The 18,169-nt window shown below is 49.8% G+C and overlaps 1 protein-coding gene across 1 annotated transcript in view; it reads left to right on the top strand.

Moving 5' to 3' along the window:
• Positions 1–18,169, top strand: part of LOC125448199 (nck-associated protein 1-like) — a 148,079-nt gene that overhangs the window by 31,295 nt on the left and 98,615 nt on the right. The window contains exons 11-20 of the mRNA XM_059643439.1: positions 4,103–4,199; positions 4,489–4,598; positions 5,589–5,721; positions 7,360–7,441; positions 9,411–9,469; positions 12,544–12,689; positions 14,759–14,891; positions 16,088–16,207; positions 16,310–16,449; positions 17,836–17,967. Of these exons, the coding sequence (XP_059499422.1) occupies positions 4,103–4,199; positions 4,489–4,598; positions 5,589–5,721; positions 7,360–7,441; positions 9,411–9,469; positions 12,544–12,689; positions 14,759–14,891; positions 16,088–16,207; positions 16,310–16,449; positions 17,836–17,967 (1,152 nt within the window). The remainder of the gene's footprint in view (positions 1–4,102; positions 4,200–4,488; positions 4,599–5,588; positions 5,722–7,359; positions 7,442–9,410; positions 9,470–12,543; positions 12,690–14,758; positions 14,892–16,087; positions 16,208–16,309; positions 16,450–17,835; positions 17,968–18,169) is intronic.

Below are 18,169 nucleotides of genomic sequence, written 5' to 3' on the forward strand. Positions count from 1 at the left end.
GGGTGAGGGTTCTGGAATAAATAGGCAGAGAGGGGGAGGCGGACCGAAGATGGAGAGAAAAGAAGATAGGTGGAGAGAGTATAGGTGGGGAGGTAGGGAGGGGATAGGTCAGTCCAGGGAAGACGGACAGGTCAAGGAGGTGGGATGAGGTTAGTAGGTAGGAGATGGAGGTGCGGCTTGGAGTGGGAGGAAGGGATGGGTGAGAGGAAGAACAGGTTAGGGAGGCAGAGACAGGTTGGACTGGTTTTGGGATGCAGTGGGTGGAGGGGAAGAGCTGGGCTGGTTGTGTGGTGCAGTGGGGGGAGGGGACGAACTGGGCTGGTTTTGGGATGCGGTGGGGGAAGGGGAGATTTTGAAGCTTGGTGAAGTCCACATTGATACCATTAGGCTGCAGGGTTCCCAAGCGGAATATGAGTTGCTGTTCCTTCAACCTTCGGGTGGCGTCATTGTGGCACTGCAGGAGGCCCATGATGGACATGTCATCTAAAGAATGGGAGGGGGAGTGGAAATGGTTTGCGACTGGGAGGTGCAGTTGTTTGTTGCGAACTGAGCGGAGGTGTTCTGCAAAGCGGTCCCCAAGCCTCCGCTTGGTTTCCCCAATGTAGAGGAAGCCACGCCGGGTACAGTGGATGCAGTATACCACATTGGCAGATGTGCAGGTGAACCTCTGCTTAATGTGGAATGTCATCTTGGGGCCTGGGATAGGGGTGAGGGAGGAGGTGTGGGGGCAAGTGTAGCATTTCCTGCGGTTGCAGGGGAAGGTGCCGGGTGTGGTGGGGTTGGAGGGCAGTGTGGAGCGAACAAGGGAGTCACGGAGAGAGTGGTCTCTCCGGAAAGCAGACAGGGGTGGGGATGGAAAAATGTCTTGGGTGGTGGGGTCGGATGGCGGAAGTGTCGGAGGATGATGCGTTGTATCCGGAGGTCGGTGGGGTGGTGTGTGAGAACGAGGGGTTCCTCTTAGGGCGGTTGTGGCAAGGGCGGGGTGTGAAGGATGTGTTGCGGGAAATGCGGGAGACGCGGTCAAGGGCATGCTCGATCACTGTGGGGGGAAAGTTGCGGTCCTTGAAGAACTTAGACATCTGGGATGTGCGGGAGTGGAATGTCTTATCGTGGGAGCAGATGCGGCGGAGGCGGAGGAATTGGGAATAGGGGATGGAATTTTTGCAGGAGGGTGGGTGGGAGGAGGTGTATTCTAGGTGGCTGTGGGAGTCGGTGGGCTTGAAATGGACATCAGTTACAGGCTGGTTGCCTGAGATGGAGACTGAGAGATCCAGGAAGGTGAGGGATGTACTGGAGATGGCCCAGGTGAACTGAAGGTTGGGGTGGAAGGTGTTGGTGAAGTGGATGAACTGTTCGAGCTCCTCTGGGGAGCAAGAGGCGGCGCTGATACAGTCATCAATGTACCGGAGGAAGAGGTGGGGTTTGGGGCCTGTGTAGGTGCGGAAGAGGGACTGTTCCACGTAACTTACAAAGAGGCAGGCATAGCTGGGGCCCATGCAGGTGCCCATGACCACCCCCTTAGTCTGTAGGAAGTGGGAGGAGTCAAAAGAGAATATGTTGAGGGTGAGGACGAGTTCGGCTAGGCGGATGAGGGTGTCGGTGGAGGGGGACTGGTCGGGCCTGCGGGACAGGAAGAAGCAGAGGGCCTTGAGGCCATCTGCATGCGGAATGCAGGTGTACAGGGACTGGACGTCCATGGTGAAGAAGAGGTGTTGGGGGCCAGGGAATTGGAAGTCCTGGAGGAGGTGGAGGGCGTGGGTGGTGTCACGGACGTAGGTAGGGAGTTCCTGGACCAAAGGGGAGAAAATGGAGTCCAGATAGGTGGAGATGAGTTTGGTGGGGCAGGAGCAGGCTGAGACGATGGGTCGACCAGGGCAGGCAGGTTTGTGGATTTTGGGAAGGAGATAGAAACGGGCCGTGCGGGGTTGGGGAACAATGAGGTTGGAGGCTGTGGGTGGGAGGTCCCCTGAGGTGACGAGGTCATGAATGGTGTTGGAGATGATGGTTTGGTGCTCGGGTATGGGGCCATGATCGAGGGGGCAGTAGGAGGGGGTGTCAGAGAGTTGGCGTCTGGCCTCGGCGATGTCGAGGTCAGTGCACCATTCTACCACTGCGCCACCCTTGTCTGCGAGTTGGGGTTGGAGCGGAGGGAGCGGAGGGCTGCCCCTTCTGCGGGGGAGAGGTTGGAGTAGGTGAGAGGGGTGGAGAGGTTGAGGCGGTTAATGTCTCAACGGCAGTTGGAGATGAAGAGGTCGAGGGAGGGTAGGAGGCCTCGGGGTGGTGTCCAGGAGGAGGACTTGCGTTGGAAGCGGGTGAAGGGGTCAGTGGAGGGAGGGTTGGGCTCCCGGTTGAAGAAGTAGGCGTGGAGGCGAAGGCGGCGGAAAAACTGCTCTATGTCCAATCGTGACTGGTATTGGTTGATGTGTGGTTGTAGGGGGACAAAGGTGAGCCCCTTACTAAGGACTGACCGTTCGTCCTCAGTCAGTGGGAGGTCTGGGGGGATGGTGAAGATGCGGCAGGGTTCAATCTCATTGTACCCTGTAGCTCAATGGTATAAGTGGAACTTCTGAAAAGCATACGGACGTACATGGAATAGTGTAGGTTGGGTGGGCTTGTGATCAGTATGACAGGTCGGCACAACATCGAGGGCCGAAGGGCCTGTACTGTGCTGTAATGTTCTATGTTCTAATTTGCTTAAAATTAATTCTTTGCTCTTTAATTAACTCTGAAAATTAACCATACATGTGTCAATAAAGCTGGTCTATTGAGTATCAACACCATAAACAATAGGCGACCCTTTGTCTTATGGAGATACCAACTCTGTTTTCAAACAGGTAGCTTGACAAAAGGGATCATTGAATAAAATGATTTCACATTGCTGCCAGTCAAGTCAAATTCGGACTTTTCTCCATCTGAATGAATACAGTTCATCCAATTTTGAGATTCCAAGTTCTAACCCAAGTCTGCACTGATGCTCCCGAGTCATTCTGCGTCAGGCCAGACTCCCTTCAGTGGCAAATTGGGGCCTTTCAACACGAAAGGCAGTTCTATTCTAACATTAAAAGGTAGCCCTTAGTGTTTCAGAGAGACAGACAGAGGAACAGCCAGCTTCAGAATGGGAGAGAATAGGAGCAGCAAATAGCAGACAGTGATACATTCTTGAAGTGAAACAGAGGGGAGCTAGTGCCAGTGAGAGAGAGCAAAATAAATATTCTCACAGAGAGAGAAAGAGAGAGAGAGAGAGAGAGAGACCATTGGTGTCAGAGACAAATAATATCAGGGAGGGCAGATAGTGAAGGAGGGACAGAGACATAATGAAAGAGAGAGAGGAAGGGACAAAAACAGATAGTGATTGAGAAAGAGACAGAGAGGGAGAGAGGCAGATAATGATTGAGAATGAAAGGACGAATAATGGACAGCACTAGGGAGAGACAGTGCCTGGGAGAGATGAAGTGAGAGAGTGGTAAGGAGATTGCATAAAGGGAGGGAAACAGGGCCAGAGAGAGTGAAAGGGCAATTACATTTGAGTGTGAGAGAGAGAGTGGAGGACTTTAAATAGACCGCAGTGCCCAGATGACCCATTCAAATCTGATTTGTAGTTGAATTCACAAGAGGAATTTATCCTCTGGATAAAGTGCTTTCATGCATGTGAACGCCTACAATGCTGGCCACTTTATTGGCCACCAACTTTTTAAGGACAGAGCCCTATGGTCAATCAGTGCATTGAAAACATGCATAAATCATCATACACCATTTGACTATGCCATTTGAAGCTAACTAAAGCTTTCAAAGTTACCTATCAAAAGCTCCCTGAGTGCTACACCAGACTTTCCCAAATTGACTATCACTTTATGTTGTTGTGACCCCATGTTTCCTGCTACAGTGATGCCAGACGAACAGTCTGAGCTTGGTGGGTGCCAGATTCGGGGCAGAAGCTGGCATTCCAAGTGACTTGTGTTGTTCAGGAGCGTCAGCTTCAACCGTGTCGTCAATGGAGTGGGATCAGGGGTGGTGGGGGGTGGGGGGGGAGCGGGTGGCGGGGAGAAGACGTGCATGGGAGCGATCAGTGAACAGTGTCCATTGACTTGTGCTGTCTATCTAGCGGGAGCTTACACAGAGAGAGGCGCCTCTTCCTGAGGCATGCAGTGAAGGAACTGAGCATCATCCTTGCTGAGGAACCTGGCCTGCTGGGACCCAAGGTAATATGCCCTCGCTCGGACATTATGCATAGTCACACATGACAGGCTCATCATCTTCATTGCAGCGAACACACAAATTGGGCTCAGAGTTTCATCTCTGGGCCAGCATTTATTACCCACCCCTAGTGAGAAGGCACTGACCTTAGGCCAGTGGTGGGATTGAAAGGCATGTTTTCCGTTGCCCCCGGGCGGTGAGATGAAGGTTGTTGTCGGCAGCCAAACTGATTGGACATTTCAGAAGTCTCTCATCTCTTTTCTCTCTATCTCTCTCTCGCTCTCCGCTGTCCAGATCCTGTTTGTCTTTATGGCCCTGTCGTTTTCCCGCGATGAGATTTCTTGGCTCGTACGTCACGCTGAAAACATCACCAAGACCAAGAGCCCGGAGGACTACGTAGACAGGTGAAGGCGGTAAATTGACACAAAATCAATGATGGATGATCTACAGCCTCCTCAATGAGGCAGCGGAAGGGTGGGGGTGCGGGGGGCGATGTGCGTAGGGGTATGGAGTTCCAAACATTTGCCTCCCTTTGAGTGATGATGTCCTTCTTCATTCCAAACTTAAACCCTTTTCCTGCTCCCTCTGTCCTCCTTTACCCCCTCACCCTGACAGCTGAGCCGTGGGGTGGGGTAGGTCGGATTCTTCCCACATTTGTGCCCTTGGGCCTGGTCCGAATTTTTGTACGTTCCTACGATGAAATTGTCTCTCACTCCTTGGAGAATGTGGGCCCAGTCTTCTTACAGAATCATCAAATTGTGACAGGGCAGAATGAGGCCATTCAGCCCACTGGCTCTACTATCTAGTTCTGTTCTATCTCCTACCCTTTGCCCATAACCCCATTTCTATCCCAATAACCATCCAATCCCCCTCTTCAATGCCTCAATCTAACCTGCCTCCACCATGTTTCCAGGCAGTGCGTTCCATGCCCTAATGACTCGCTGGGTGAGAAAGTGTTTCTTCAGGTCACCCTTGCTTCTTTTACACAACATTTTCAATCTGTGCCCTCTGATTCTCCATCTCTTCAATGAACAGGAACAGTTTCTCCCTGTCTATTCCATCCAGCCCGTGCTCATGACTTTGAAGCCTTGACCAGATCTCCCCCTCAGCCTTCTCTCCAAGAGGAACAGTCCCAATTTCTTCAATCCATCCTGGAACCATCCTTGCAAGTCGGTTCTGCACTCTCTCCTTCCAATGTCTTCACATCCTCTTCGTGGCGTCCACAATTTGACAATGGACACTCTTAAATTCATTGCTGTGGGATTGCAATGGCAATGTGGTGGAAGGGCAATTCGAAGCCAATTTGACCCCTTGACCTCCTGTGATGAGCAGCCACGGTGCCTTGCGGTTAAGGAAAGGGCCTGCTGAGTCCTATTATGTCGCTTCTATTCTAGTAACATAGCCGAGTTGCTGTTTGTGATGGAGGAACTGCGAGGGCTGCTCTACAAGTATAAGAAGATTATTCAACGTTACTTTGTCCTGTATCTGGCCCACTTTGATGCTGTCGTTCTCAATGAAACAATCCAGGTAAATGGAAAACTTGCATCAAAAGGGAAGGAGTGCTGAAGGATGGTGACTACCCTCAGGATCAATGGGACTCGGCTCAGGTGGGGATGTGATTGGTTAATTACAGTGTGATTACATCTGCAAGAGAGATCCATGTTGGTTCAGTGGTTAACACTGCAGCCTCACAGCACCAGGGACCCGCTTTCAATTCCACCCTTGGGCACCTGTCTGTACGGAGTTTGCACATTCCCCCCCGTGTCTCCATGGATTTCCTCCGTGTGCTCCGGTTTTCTCCCACAGTCCAAAGATGTCCAAGTTAGGATGGGTTGGCCATGCTAAATTACCCATAGTGTCCAGGGTTGTGCTGGCTAGGTGGATTAACATGAGAATTGTAGGGTAGGATATTCTTCAGAGAGTTAGTGTGGACTTGATGGGCTGAATGGTTTGCTTCCAGACTGTAGGGATTCTATGATTATAATTTCAAAGTAACTCACCCCAAATTCTTCAGGGTTACTGCAAATTAGGGTTCACCACTGCATTCAAAATCTGGGGGCATGGTTCGTAACATTCATTCTCACATGCAAGCATCTGAGAAAGAAAGAATAGCAGGAAAGTTACAAATGCTTTCAAATGAAAGATATCAGAATTATTTCACTTGAATTACAGAATTCAGTGTGTCCTTTCAGTTAGCTATCCCTTTCTCAGAAGCTCTGATGCAGTAGACTTGCAGGCGAAGATACAGGCATTGTACAGGAATAAAGCAAAGAACAGTGGATGCTGCAAATCTGAAACACAAACTGAAATTGTTGCAGAAACTCAGCAAGTCTGGCAACATCCATGGAGAGACAAAGCAGAGTTAATTTTTCAACTTGAAATGCTAACTCAGCTTGGCTCTTCACAGATGCTGCCAGACCTGCTGAGTTCTCCGAGCACTTTCTGTTTTTGTTGCAGTCACTGTAACCTGGGGATCAGTTCACTTTTCATGTGAAATTCTTTCCAGAGGCTTAGACTTAAGAGGGAAATTGATAGCGGAGGGAGGCATTGGGTAATCCTGGAGCTGACTACTCTTCTGATATTGCAAGCAGATTGGAGAATGCAGTCAAACACTGTGTAATTATAGGTGATTCAAATGAGCTAACTACTCCAGTCATGAGACTGGGACTTCAAGCATAGCCACACAGCTAGCAGGGGCATTTGCTGCTCTTCATCAAAACCCAATGTGTTTTGTAAGAGATGACTGCGGTGTCATTAGCATGGGGCTTGAATGGGATCTTGAAAAGGCAGACATGGACAGCTGGCCTACAGATGCTTAGTGTTGGCTGAATTGGAACATCTACCTAATACAAGGAGCATGCCACTCCAGGAGATGGTGCTGAGTTCATTTTTGTCCTAGAAATTTCTGAAAGCAGTTGAAATGGCAATTCTGCGTTAGATAGCAGCCAATTTGAAATTTTGCATTAGTTCAGATGGAAGCACAAGAATTTAAACAAGAAAACATAGCTTTAAAAGCAATTTATGATCTCTCTGGTCTGGGCATGACAAAAATAATTTTTAAAAATGTGCCTTTTATATAACATTCTCCATTTAGTAGTTTCCTATCACAATGAAATATATGGCTCAGAGGATTTGATTGGAAGTATCTTGCCTCCATCTTTTCAGAATCTCTCTGTTTGTCCTGAGGAAGAGTCTGTGATTATGTCATCCTTTGTGAATAGTTTGACGTCGCTGAATATCAAACAAGGTATGGTTTCAAAGATAATTGGAACTGCAGATGCTGGAGAATTCAAGATAACAAAGTGTGGAACTGGGTGAACACAGCAGGCCAAGCAGCATCTCAGGAGCACAAAAGCTGACGTTTCGGGTCTAGACCCTTCATCAGAGAGGGGGATGGGGAGAGGGCTCTGGAATAAATAGGGAGAGAGGGGGAGGCGGACCGAAGATGGAGAGAAAAGAAGATAGGTGAAGAGGAGAGTATAGGTGGGGAGGTAGGGAGGGGATAGGTCAGTCCAGGGAAGACGGACAGGTCAAGGAGGTGGGATGAGGGTAGATGTTTATGTTAGGTGGGTTAGACATGGGAGATGCAAGAGTAAGGGAATGGGTCTGGGTGGGATGCTCTTTGGAGGGGCAGTGTGAATTTGTTGAGCCAAATGTCCTGTTTCCACACTGTAGGGATTCTATGATTGTGACAGGGCCAATGCAAAGAGGATGTTTCCCCATGTGGGAGAGACTAGAACAGGCGTGGGGAGTGTTCTTATTCAAAAATAAAGGTCTCCCAATTAAGGCAGAGATGAGGATAAGTTTCTCCTCAGATGTTTGTAATTCTGTCAAACTCTCTCCCCCCAAGAGAGGCACGGCCGTTGAGTGTTTTATCATATTCATTCACAGGATGTGAACATGACTCTTTGAACCAGTGTCTAACCTCAACAAGGCCCATGCAGCATCACTGATTAATGATTGGTCACAGGCAATGGAACTCATCACCTGAACCTTTTGTAAATCAGACCCACTAGGAGCATATGGGGTCCATTGATGCTCTTGATGCCCTTATAGAGAGATGGGCACTGCAAGGGGCACAGTTCTTTATTTCTATCTCCAACTCCATTTTGATTTAGCCTCTCTCTCCGCCTCACTTTTGATTGTTTATATTGCCCTTAGTGGGCTTTGCTTGTAAAAATTCAACAGATTATATGAATGATTCACTGGTGGTAGTTAATAATTAAAAGCCAAAAAAAAAGTAGTGGGGATTTGGCAGTGGGAACGTGGTGTATACCAGCACTTCCAGATATGAGAGAAGAAACTAAAGCAAACCCAGGTACGTCTGCCCTGGGCTGGAATGAGCCATGAACAGCATTTTGATGTTCAACAATAAATTCTATCCCTTTCCAGTCAGGCTTCCTGATCTATTAGTGTCAGCATTTATTGCCCAGAGGGCAGGTTAGGGTCAACCACATTGCTGTGGGTCCAGAGTCACATGTAGGACAGACCAGTTAAGGATGGCAGTTGCTTTTCCTAAAGCACATTAGTGAACCAGACAGTTTTTTCCAACAAACAAAAATGTTTACATAATCAATGTTAGGCTAGCTTTTTAGTGAATTCAAATATCACCACATGCCATGATGGAATTTGAATCCTTGTCCCCAGAACATGAGATTACCACCACGCCATCACCTCCCTAAGCAGCAAGTGATAGACACTTGATTCACAAGGGAGTCAAGATAGCCAGAATGCAGATCTGAAGCAGGCTTGACGGGCTGAATGGGCTGCTTCTAATTCAGATGGTCTTTTTGGATCCCCTGAGTGGTTTTCATTTCAGAAACAGTCACTGTGTGTTCCAATCTTGCTCCTGAGGCAGACAGAATCGTTGAATGGATCCAGAACAGGAGGAGACAAAGACATTCACCCCCATTTCTAAAACAAAGCCCACTGTGACAGTGATTTGACAGAGTTCTCATCCCACAGTTAGAAAGTAGAATTAAGTCCAAACATTCCACGTCGACTGGCATACACATGGTGGGCCAAGTGTTTTCTTTCAGTGCTGCAAATTTATTCGATTTGACAAACCGTTCAAATATTAACTCAACCCGTCAGCCCTTGGAGTTATATGTTCTATTTATTACCACAGTGGGAGGTGGAACGTACCGAAAGCGGATAAGAGACAAGGTTTCTGTAACAAAGATTCTCTCTCTTTCTTCCTGTTCAATGAAATGTAGTTGAAAATGGAGAGGAATTTAATTTCCAAGGAATCCGACTGGATTGGTTTCGGCTCCAGGTAAGGAATTTGTCCAACAGATGAGAATAGCCCTTCAATGGCATTGCAAAGGGTACAGCGGGCACGTCGCTCAGAGCAGGGTCCAGGATAGGGACTGATGGATGACAAAATAATGTGCTGGATGACAGTCAGTATCAGGAGATAGTTGTTGACTGTATCTTCATTGAAGGGTGCGATTGTATTGAGGTGCTCACTGCTCCAGCAGCTATAAGCTCACTGAGAAAGAATACAGTCTGTTTTTTTTTGTCGCAACCTCAGGATGTTGCAAACTCTTTGCAGTCAAATGAGGTCCTTTTCAAATATGGTCACCATTGTCAAGTACAAAACACAGCAGTCAAGTAGCACGGAGCAAGCTACCAAAACCAGGAAAAACACCATGGCCAGACAACTGGTTTTATAGGTGGTCACTCAGGGGTGAATGTCAGTTTGGGACGTGAGGGGACATTGCAGCGCTTTCTCAGCACTGACCCTCCAACAGTGCGGCACTCCCTCAGCACTGACCCTCCGACAGTGCCCACTCCCTCAGCACTGACCCTCCGACAGTGCCCACTCCCTCACCACTAACCCTCTGACAGTGCAGCGCTCCCTTAGTACTGACCCTCTGACAGAGCAGCGCTCCGTCAGTACTGACCCTCTGAAAGTGCCCACTCCCTCAGCACTGACCCTCTGAAAGGGCGGCACTCCCTCAGCACTGACCGTCCGACAGTGCCCACTCCCTCAGCACTGACCCTCCGACAGTCCGGCGCTCCCTCAGTACTGACCCTCCGACAGTGCCCACTCCCTCAGCACTGACCCTCTGACAGTGCGGTGCTCCCTCAGCACTGACCCTCCGACAGTGCGGCGCTCCCTCAGCACTGACCCTCCGACAGTGCAGTGCTCCCTCAGCACTGACCCTCCGACAGTGCGGTGCTCCCTCAGCACTGACCATCCGACAGTGCCCGCTCCCTCAGTACTGACCCTCCGACAATACCCACTCCCTCAGCACTGACCCTCCGACAGTGCCCACTCCCTCAGCAGTGACCCTCCGACAGTCCGGCGCTCCCTCAGCACTGACACTCCGACAGTGCGGTGCTCCCTCAGCAAAGACCCTCCGACAGTGCGGCACTCCCTCAGCACTGACCCTCCGACAGTGCCCACTCCCTCAGCACTAACCCTCCGACAGTGCCCACTCCCTCAGCACTGACCCTCCGACAGTGCCCACTCCCTCAGCACTGACCCTCTGACAGTGCGGCGCTCCCTCAGCACTGACCTTCTGACAGTGCGGTGCTCCCTCAGCACTGACCCTCAGACAGTGCCCACTCCCTCAGCACTGACCCTCCGACAGTCCGGCGCTCCCTCAGTACTGACCGTCCGACAGTGCCCACTCCCTCAGCACTGACCCTCCGACAGTCCGGCGCTCCCTCAGTACTGACCCTCCGACAGTGCCCACTCCCTCAGCACTGACCCTCTGACAGTGTGGTGCTCCCTCAGCACTGACCCTCCGACAGTGCAGTGCTCCCTCAGCACTGACACTCCGACAGTGCGGTGCTCCCTCAGCAAAGACCCTCCGACAGTGCGGCACTCCCTCAGCACTGACCCTCCGACAGTGCCCACTTCCTCAGCACTAACCCTCCGACAGTGCCCACTCCCTCAGCACTGACCCTCCGACAGTGCCCACTCCCTCAGCACTGACCCTCTGACAGTGCGGCGCTCCCTCAGCACTGACCTTCTGACAGTGCGGTGCTCCCTCAGCACTGACCCTCAGACAGTGCCCACTCCCTCAGCACTGACCCTCCGACAGTCCGGCGCTCCCTCAGTACTGACCCTCTGACAGTGCAGCGCTCCCTCAGTACTGACCCTCTGACAGTGCCCACTCCCTCAGCACTGACCCTCTGACAGTGCAGCGCTCCCTCAGCACTGACCCTCCGACAGTGCAGCGCTCCCTCAGCACTGACCCTCTGACAGTGCAGCACTCCCTCAGGACTGACCCTCTGACAGTGCAGCGCTCCCTCAGCACTGACCCTCCGACAGTGCCCACTCCCTCAGCAGTGACCCTCCGACAGTCCGGCGCTCCCTCAGCACTGACCCTCCGACAGTGCGGTTCTCCCTCAGCATTGACCCTCCGACAGTGCCCACTCCCTCATCACTGACCCTCCGACAGTGCCCACTCCCTCAGCACTGACCCTCCGACAGTCCGGCGCTCCCTCAGTGCTGACCATCTGACAGTGCAGCGTTCCCTCAGCACTGACCCTCTGACAGTGCCCACTCCCTCAGCACTGACCCTCCGACAGTCCGGCGCTCCCTCAGTACTGACCCTCCGACAGTGCCCACTCCCTCAGCACTGACCCTCTGACAGTGCCCACTCCCTCACCACTGACCCTCCGACAGTCCGGCGCTCCCTCAGTACTTACCCTCCAACAGTGCCCACTCCCTCAGTACTGACCCTCTAACAGTGCGGCCCTCCCTCAGTACTGACCCTCCGACAGTGCCCACTCCCTCAGCACTGACCCTCCGACTGTGCCCACTCCCTCAGCACTGACCCTCCGACATTGCCCACTCCCTCAGCACTGGCCCTCCGACAGTGCGGCACCCCCTCAGTCCTGCCTGGAAATGTTACCCTTGATTTTTCTGCATTTAGGTCTTAATGTGTATTTTGCAACAAGGACTGACCCTCTGTCTGATATTTGTTATTGGCATGGTCTGGGATATTATGCAGTGGAGCAGATGGGACTTGAAAACAGGCCTCTTGGCTCTGAGGTAGTGACACCAGAATTGCACCGCACATTCCACATGTGATGTGAGTGATGTCAGTGAGCCAGAGCTGACATTTTGATGGCAATGTGAAGGAGCATTGGCGTGATTTGGGATGGGATGGAGTGCAGTGATATGTTAGGATAAGGGAAGGAGCATTGGCGTGATTTGGGATGGGATGGAGTGCAGTGATATGTTAGGATAAGGGGATGTGCTGGGCTCTGATGCTGTTACAGAAAGTGATGGGATCTGATTGGGATCTGATGGGATTTGACGGCCTGACATTGTGTCCTCCTTGCTTGGCATCTGTGAGTGAGCTCTACTGGTTTCCTGCTGCATTCCAGGCCTATACCAGTGTTGCCAAAACGCCACTGATCCTTCGTGAAAACCTGAAACTTGCCTCTCTGATGAACACCATCACCTTCCACACGAAGCTGCTGGACAATTTACACGGTCTGTTGGAGGACACAGCTGACCTCACCCTGTTCTGGTTGGTACATGATGAGTACACAGAGACACTCCTTCCTGTTAACCCAGTAAGCGAGCCCAAATTCCCCGTGTACTGTTACCGAGTGACAGAACCCTCTTTCTTCTCCTTACATTGACTGTGCAGGTCAGGCTAACGTGCAAATCAGGAGCTGGAGGTGGTCATTCGATCCCTTCAGGGCTGCTCTACCTGGCCACATCCCCTCAAGATCTGATATAGTTCAGTAGAGTTACCTTTGACTCTGGTAAACTGCAGAGGATACAGGCCTAACCTGTCTAGCCCTACCCAATAGGGGAATGCACGCATTCCAGGGAGTGTGCTGGTAAACCTTCTCTAAACTGCTTCTAATGCATTAGCGTCCTTCTATACGTACAGTGATCACTACTACACACTGTGTTTCAGATGTGGTCTCAGCAGTACCCTGTATAACAGCAGCATAACCTTCCTGGGATAATGGGAACTGCAGATGCTGGAGATTCCAAGATAATAAAATGTGAGGCTGGATGAACACAGCAGGCCAAGCAGCATCTCAGGAGCACAAAAGCTGACGTTTCGGGCCTAGATGAAGGGTCTAGGCCCGAAACGTCAGCTTTTGTGCTCCTGAGATGCTGCTTGGCCTGCTGTGTTCATCCAGCCTCACATTTTATTAGCATAACCTTCCTACTCATTTCTCCCCAGTTTACAACAACTGCATTCTTGACATGCGCTGGTGCATCAGACCATAGGAGATGCAGGAGCAGAATTAGGCCATTCAGCCCATCAAGTCTGCTCCAACATTTGATTATGGATGATATGTTTCTCCACCCCATTCTCTGCCTTCTCACTGTAACCTTTGATCCCCTTACCAATCAAGAGTCTATCTGTCTCTATCTTAAATATACACAATGACTTGACCCTCACAGCCCTCTGTAGCAATGAGTCCCACTGATTCACCCCCCACCCCCGGCTGAAGAAATTCCTCCTCATCTCGGTTCTAAAGGGTTATCCCTTCACTCTGAGGCTGTGCCCTCAGGTCCTAGACTCTCCTATTTAGTGGAAACAGCTTCTCAATGTCCACTCTATCCAGGCTTCTCTGTATTCTGTAAGTTTTGATCAGATCCCCCACCCCACCATCCTTTTAAACTCCATCAAATGCAGGCACGGAGCCTTCAGCATAGAATCCTGACAGTGTGGAAGGAGGCCATTTGGCCCATTGAGTCCACACCAACCTTCTGAAGATCATCCCACGTATGTATTTCCCATGGCTAATCAGCCCTGAACACTGGGCACGGCCAATCCACCCTAAGCTGTACATCTTTGGACTGTGGGAGGAAACCGGAGCACCTGGAGGAAACCCACACAGACACAGGGAGAATGTGCAAACTCCACACAGACAGTCACCCGAGGCTGGAATCGAACTCGGGTCCCTGGCGCCGTGAGGCTGCAGTGCTAACCACTGAGACACCGTGTCTAGAGCAGGAGTTCAAATCACATTGTGACACCTGGTGGAATTTAGAATGGATTGTTTAAATCTGAAATCATAAGTGGTGGTGACCATGATGACGATCATCAAATGTCATAAAAACCCCCACCTGATTAACAAATGTTTGTGAGATGGATCAACCCTTCAAGAGCTGCTCTGTCCACAAACCAATGACATTGTTGCAGCAGGGTGATGCTTAAGGCACTCCTCAGTATTAGCCCTTTCACAGCTCCCAGTGTAGTGCAACATGCGCCCTCCCCAAAGTGCCAGGCTTGAGAGCTCATTGGGTCCATTGTTCCTGTCCTTTTGGAACCAATGCCCTCCATCTACCACCTGCACTCCCTCCCAATCAGAGTCCTTCATTTTTCCCTTTGCTGCTTGCAAAATTTTCATCAAAACTCAAACCACTGTTTTCCCACATGTCACATGCCTCCATCTTAGCGCTCCACTTTTAGTTGGTTTCTTTGTTGCCTTTGGGAATGTCTGTCTGTGCATCAAGGTCAGGATCGAATATAATCCTTGTTGTCTACTGTATGGGATCCATATTATTCCGCTCTTCTGCTCAGTTACGATTTTGCCCACTTTGACAAATGCCCCTTTTCTGTGGCAGTTTCTACCCACGTTTGTTCGAGAAGGTGTTTTCTCAAAGCATCGAGGAGCCCACGCAGCTGCCGTACCTGATCGCGTTTCCGATGGTCTGCTCCCACTTCTCGAGCTGTATCCATGACATGTGCCCCGAAGAGGTCAGTTACTGCACATCTTTGTCTCTCCGTCTGTATATCACAATTCTTTTCATAGTTACCCACCTCACCATCAATCTTTCAATCTCAGAGATCAATGGCCACAATGACTGGCTCCTGTGAGCTGGATTTCTCCTTCTAGTGGGGTTTTGGTGCAGAGCAGCGCATGTACCCACCCAGAACATAGAAATCTCCACAGTGTGGCTGTGTCAGCACAGGAGGGCACCCCGTCTTGGAGTTGGCTGCTTTTGTAGTTGGAAAAGTTCTGAGATTTGGCATTCTTGCGATTCTGTCCTGATGTGAACAAGACAGAAAGCTTTTCTTTAAAGCTTGAAGAGTCCACAACATAGAACGTTCACTCTATAAAGATATTGTGGCAATTGGAAAATTAAAAGCTGATGTTGATAGTTGGCAAAGGGCTTTCAGAGCTCAGGTTAAATAGGCGGGCTTAAGATATAGATTGAATTTAATGACAGGATAGGTTCAATGGGCTGAATGGTCTCCTCCTATTTCTATGTTCTTAAAGGAACTGACATAGGCCAGTTCCCATGTCCAGAATTGGAGCCTAAGGTTACCACCTGTCCAGGATTGGGCCAGAATTGAAGGCCAATCTCCTGGACGCTGCGATGTATGGCCCTGAAGAAATAAAATCTCAGGGACATAAAAAGACATTGTTTTCATTGAATTCTTTAAAAGTGTATCTTTACAGGCCTTGAAGGTGGCTAGTTGGCTGATTTCCGATTGCTCTCAGAAAGCTGTGCGTCACACTAGGATGGACACGTTGGTCTGGAGTGTAGGCCTGCAGCATGAGAGGAGGTCTCTAGGAAGTGACTTCATCGCAGTTTACCAACTCCAGGGTGACCCATTATACTAAACAAACTCCAAGGCCGTATCTGTGCTGCCACCCAGCTCAGAGTCAGCCTGACGTTGTGAGGGAGGGTCACAGGTTGCCGGGGAGCTATTATTTGGATTGGGGATTATAGCATTTGCATGAGCTAATTGTCTTCACTCAAGAGGAGATAGTGCAGTTACTTTGATACCCTCAAAGCTCAGCTATTACCTTCCAGAATCATGGTGAGTGCCACCAGAAGTGAAGACTGGCACACATTGGTGATCTCTCTTGCCAGTCTCACGGGAGTCAGTGTTTTCTTTGAAGTGAGGGTAAGAACTGAACGCTGTTTTGTTTCTCTCCGGGGCAGTACAATGTCCTCCAGAAACGAAGCCTGGGTCTGTGCAACAACTTTCTGGATGAAATCGCCAAACAGGCCAGTGGCTGTATGATCCAACTGTGTTATGAACAACATAACCTCAGTGAAAAGGTGAGTGGGGCTATTGGCTGATGTGGGTGGGCAAAGTGATCTCATTTCTGGCAGAGGTTGTTGTACTGACACGTATCCGCTCCTGGGCCCATTCCTCCTCAGCTTCTGCCCAAGTACACAGCTCAGACCATCAGCAAAGCTGTCAACAAGAAGCGCAAGAAGCCAGTCAGCAAGAAAGCGGAGCCCAACCGAGAAAAGCCGGGAACAGAGAGCCAGCGTAAGGACAGAGTCGTTGACACCAAGTAAGTGAGGGGGATGGAGGCCAGAGGATATACAGTGTGCACCTTAACCTAAGCTTAATTTCATTTTGTGTGGAGGTTCTCTGCTGCCAGATGGTACAACAGGTATTGTTACGGACCAGACCAGATCCCCCCCGATATACTTTAAGAACGTAGCCTAGACCCTAACTTTTTCTTGCCTTAAAGGTAGATGTGAAGTGCCACTTACAGATGCAATGCAATTGGTCAAACTGCTCAATGTTAAACAAAGCACAATTTATTTAAACACTGTAGTTAAAATACAACCAAAGAAAGAGGAAGTTAGAATAACAACTCTATTGGAAAGCTTAACTGAATAATAGATACAGTAATTATTAAAAACTTAGGGGCGACACGGTGGCTCGGTAGTTAACACTGCAGCCTCACAGCACCAGGGACCCGGGTTTGATTCCACCCTCGGGCAACTGTCTGTGTGGAGTTTGCACATTCTCCCCGTGTCTGCGTGGGTTTTCTCTGGGTGCTCCGGTTTCCTCCCACAGTCCAAAGGTGTGAGGGCGAGGTGGATCAGCCATGATAAATTGCCCATAGTGTTCAAGGGTTTATGGGATGCTTCCAGGGTCGGTGTGGACTTGTTGGGCCGAAGGGCCTGTTTCCACACTGTGGGGAATCTAATCTAACTGTTCCAATTTAGCAACATTCCATAAACACAACCCTTGGCAAGAAGGCAAATTCAGACATAGATTCTCACATGCAGTTCTCCAATCCAGGAGGAAGACATCAAGAGTAGCAGTTAGGAGACATTTTACTGAAGCTTCCAACTGTGTTGAGACCTCAAAAGCTTCTGACGCTACTGAGAAGCTAAAACCCAGAAATCCCAATCTGTGAGAGCTGCCCATACCCAATACGGCTGTTAAAAAAAACACAAGGTCTCCCAAGCTGTTTATTCAAATAATGTTCAGTACCCGGCTTGTTACCTCTGCCTTATGACCTCTCTTCAAGCAAAAAGACAAAATAATCTCTTAAGATGACAGCATCATCACAGTAGTTATGGTTGTACCCAACGCTGTTGTTTATATTCAAAATAGGCACATTGATGCTGATTGGTTGAGCCATTGCCATGGGGAACATAACAGACCCTGGCACCTTCACCATGGCAACCTGCTGGGCAGGCAATCAGGGTTCTTTTTCCTCCTCCAGTATAAATTGTGCCCTTTGAAACGTGGCATTCTTGCAATTGTGTCCTGATGAGGGATGGGCAATCAATGTTTGCCGAGCCAGTGATACCGTCATCCCAAGGAGAGAGGGTTTAAACAAAAGTGTCAACAGCAAGTCTTTCCTTTCAGCAATACCCTGTAGTGTCACCAGTGATTGATTGGGAAAAACAGCACAAAACCTGTTTCTGTGTTCCAGCATGGACAAATATCACCTGACCCTCACCGAATACTGCATGGCCATCAACTACGTGAGAGAGATAGTCATATTCGAGCACACAGTATTACCCAGTGAATACTTGACAAGCCAGCTAGAAATCCGGCTCACCAGGTAACGGGTAAAACATGGCCCAGCCACTGGGCTGGACTGTGCCTTCAGTCTTAAACTGTTCAGACTCTGAGACAACTCGAGTTAGGATTTTGCTGGAAAAAAGCCTGCTAGAACTCATTGAAGGGGTTTGATCAGTCTCCACAATCATAAATCTTCAAAGGTACTGGGTATATTGAAAGTTTTATCTTTGTAGGAAAGATTG

This window comes from Stegostoma tigrinum, chromosome X (assembly GCF_030684315.1).
Source record: "Stegostoma tigrinum isolate sSteTig4 chromosome X, sSteTig4.hap1, whole genome shotgun sequence".
NCBI classification, from domain to species: Eukaryota; Metazoa; Chordata; class Chondrichthyes; order Orectolobiformes; family Stegostomatidae; genus Stegostoma; species Stegostoma tigrinum.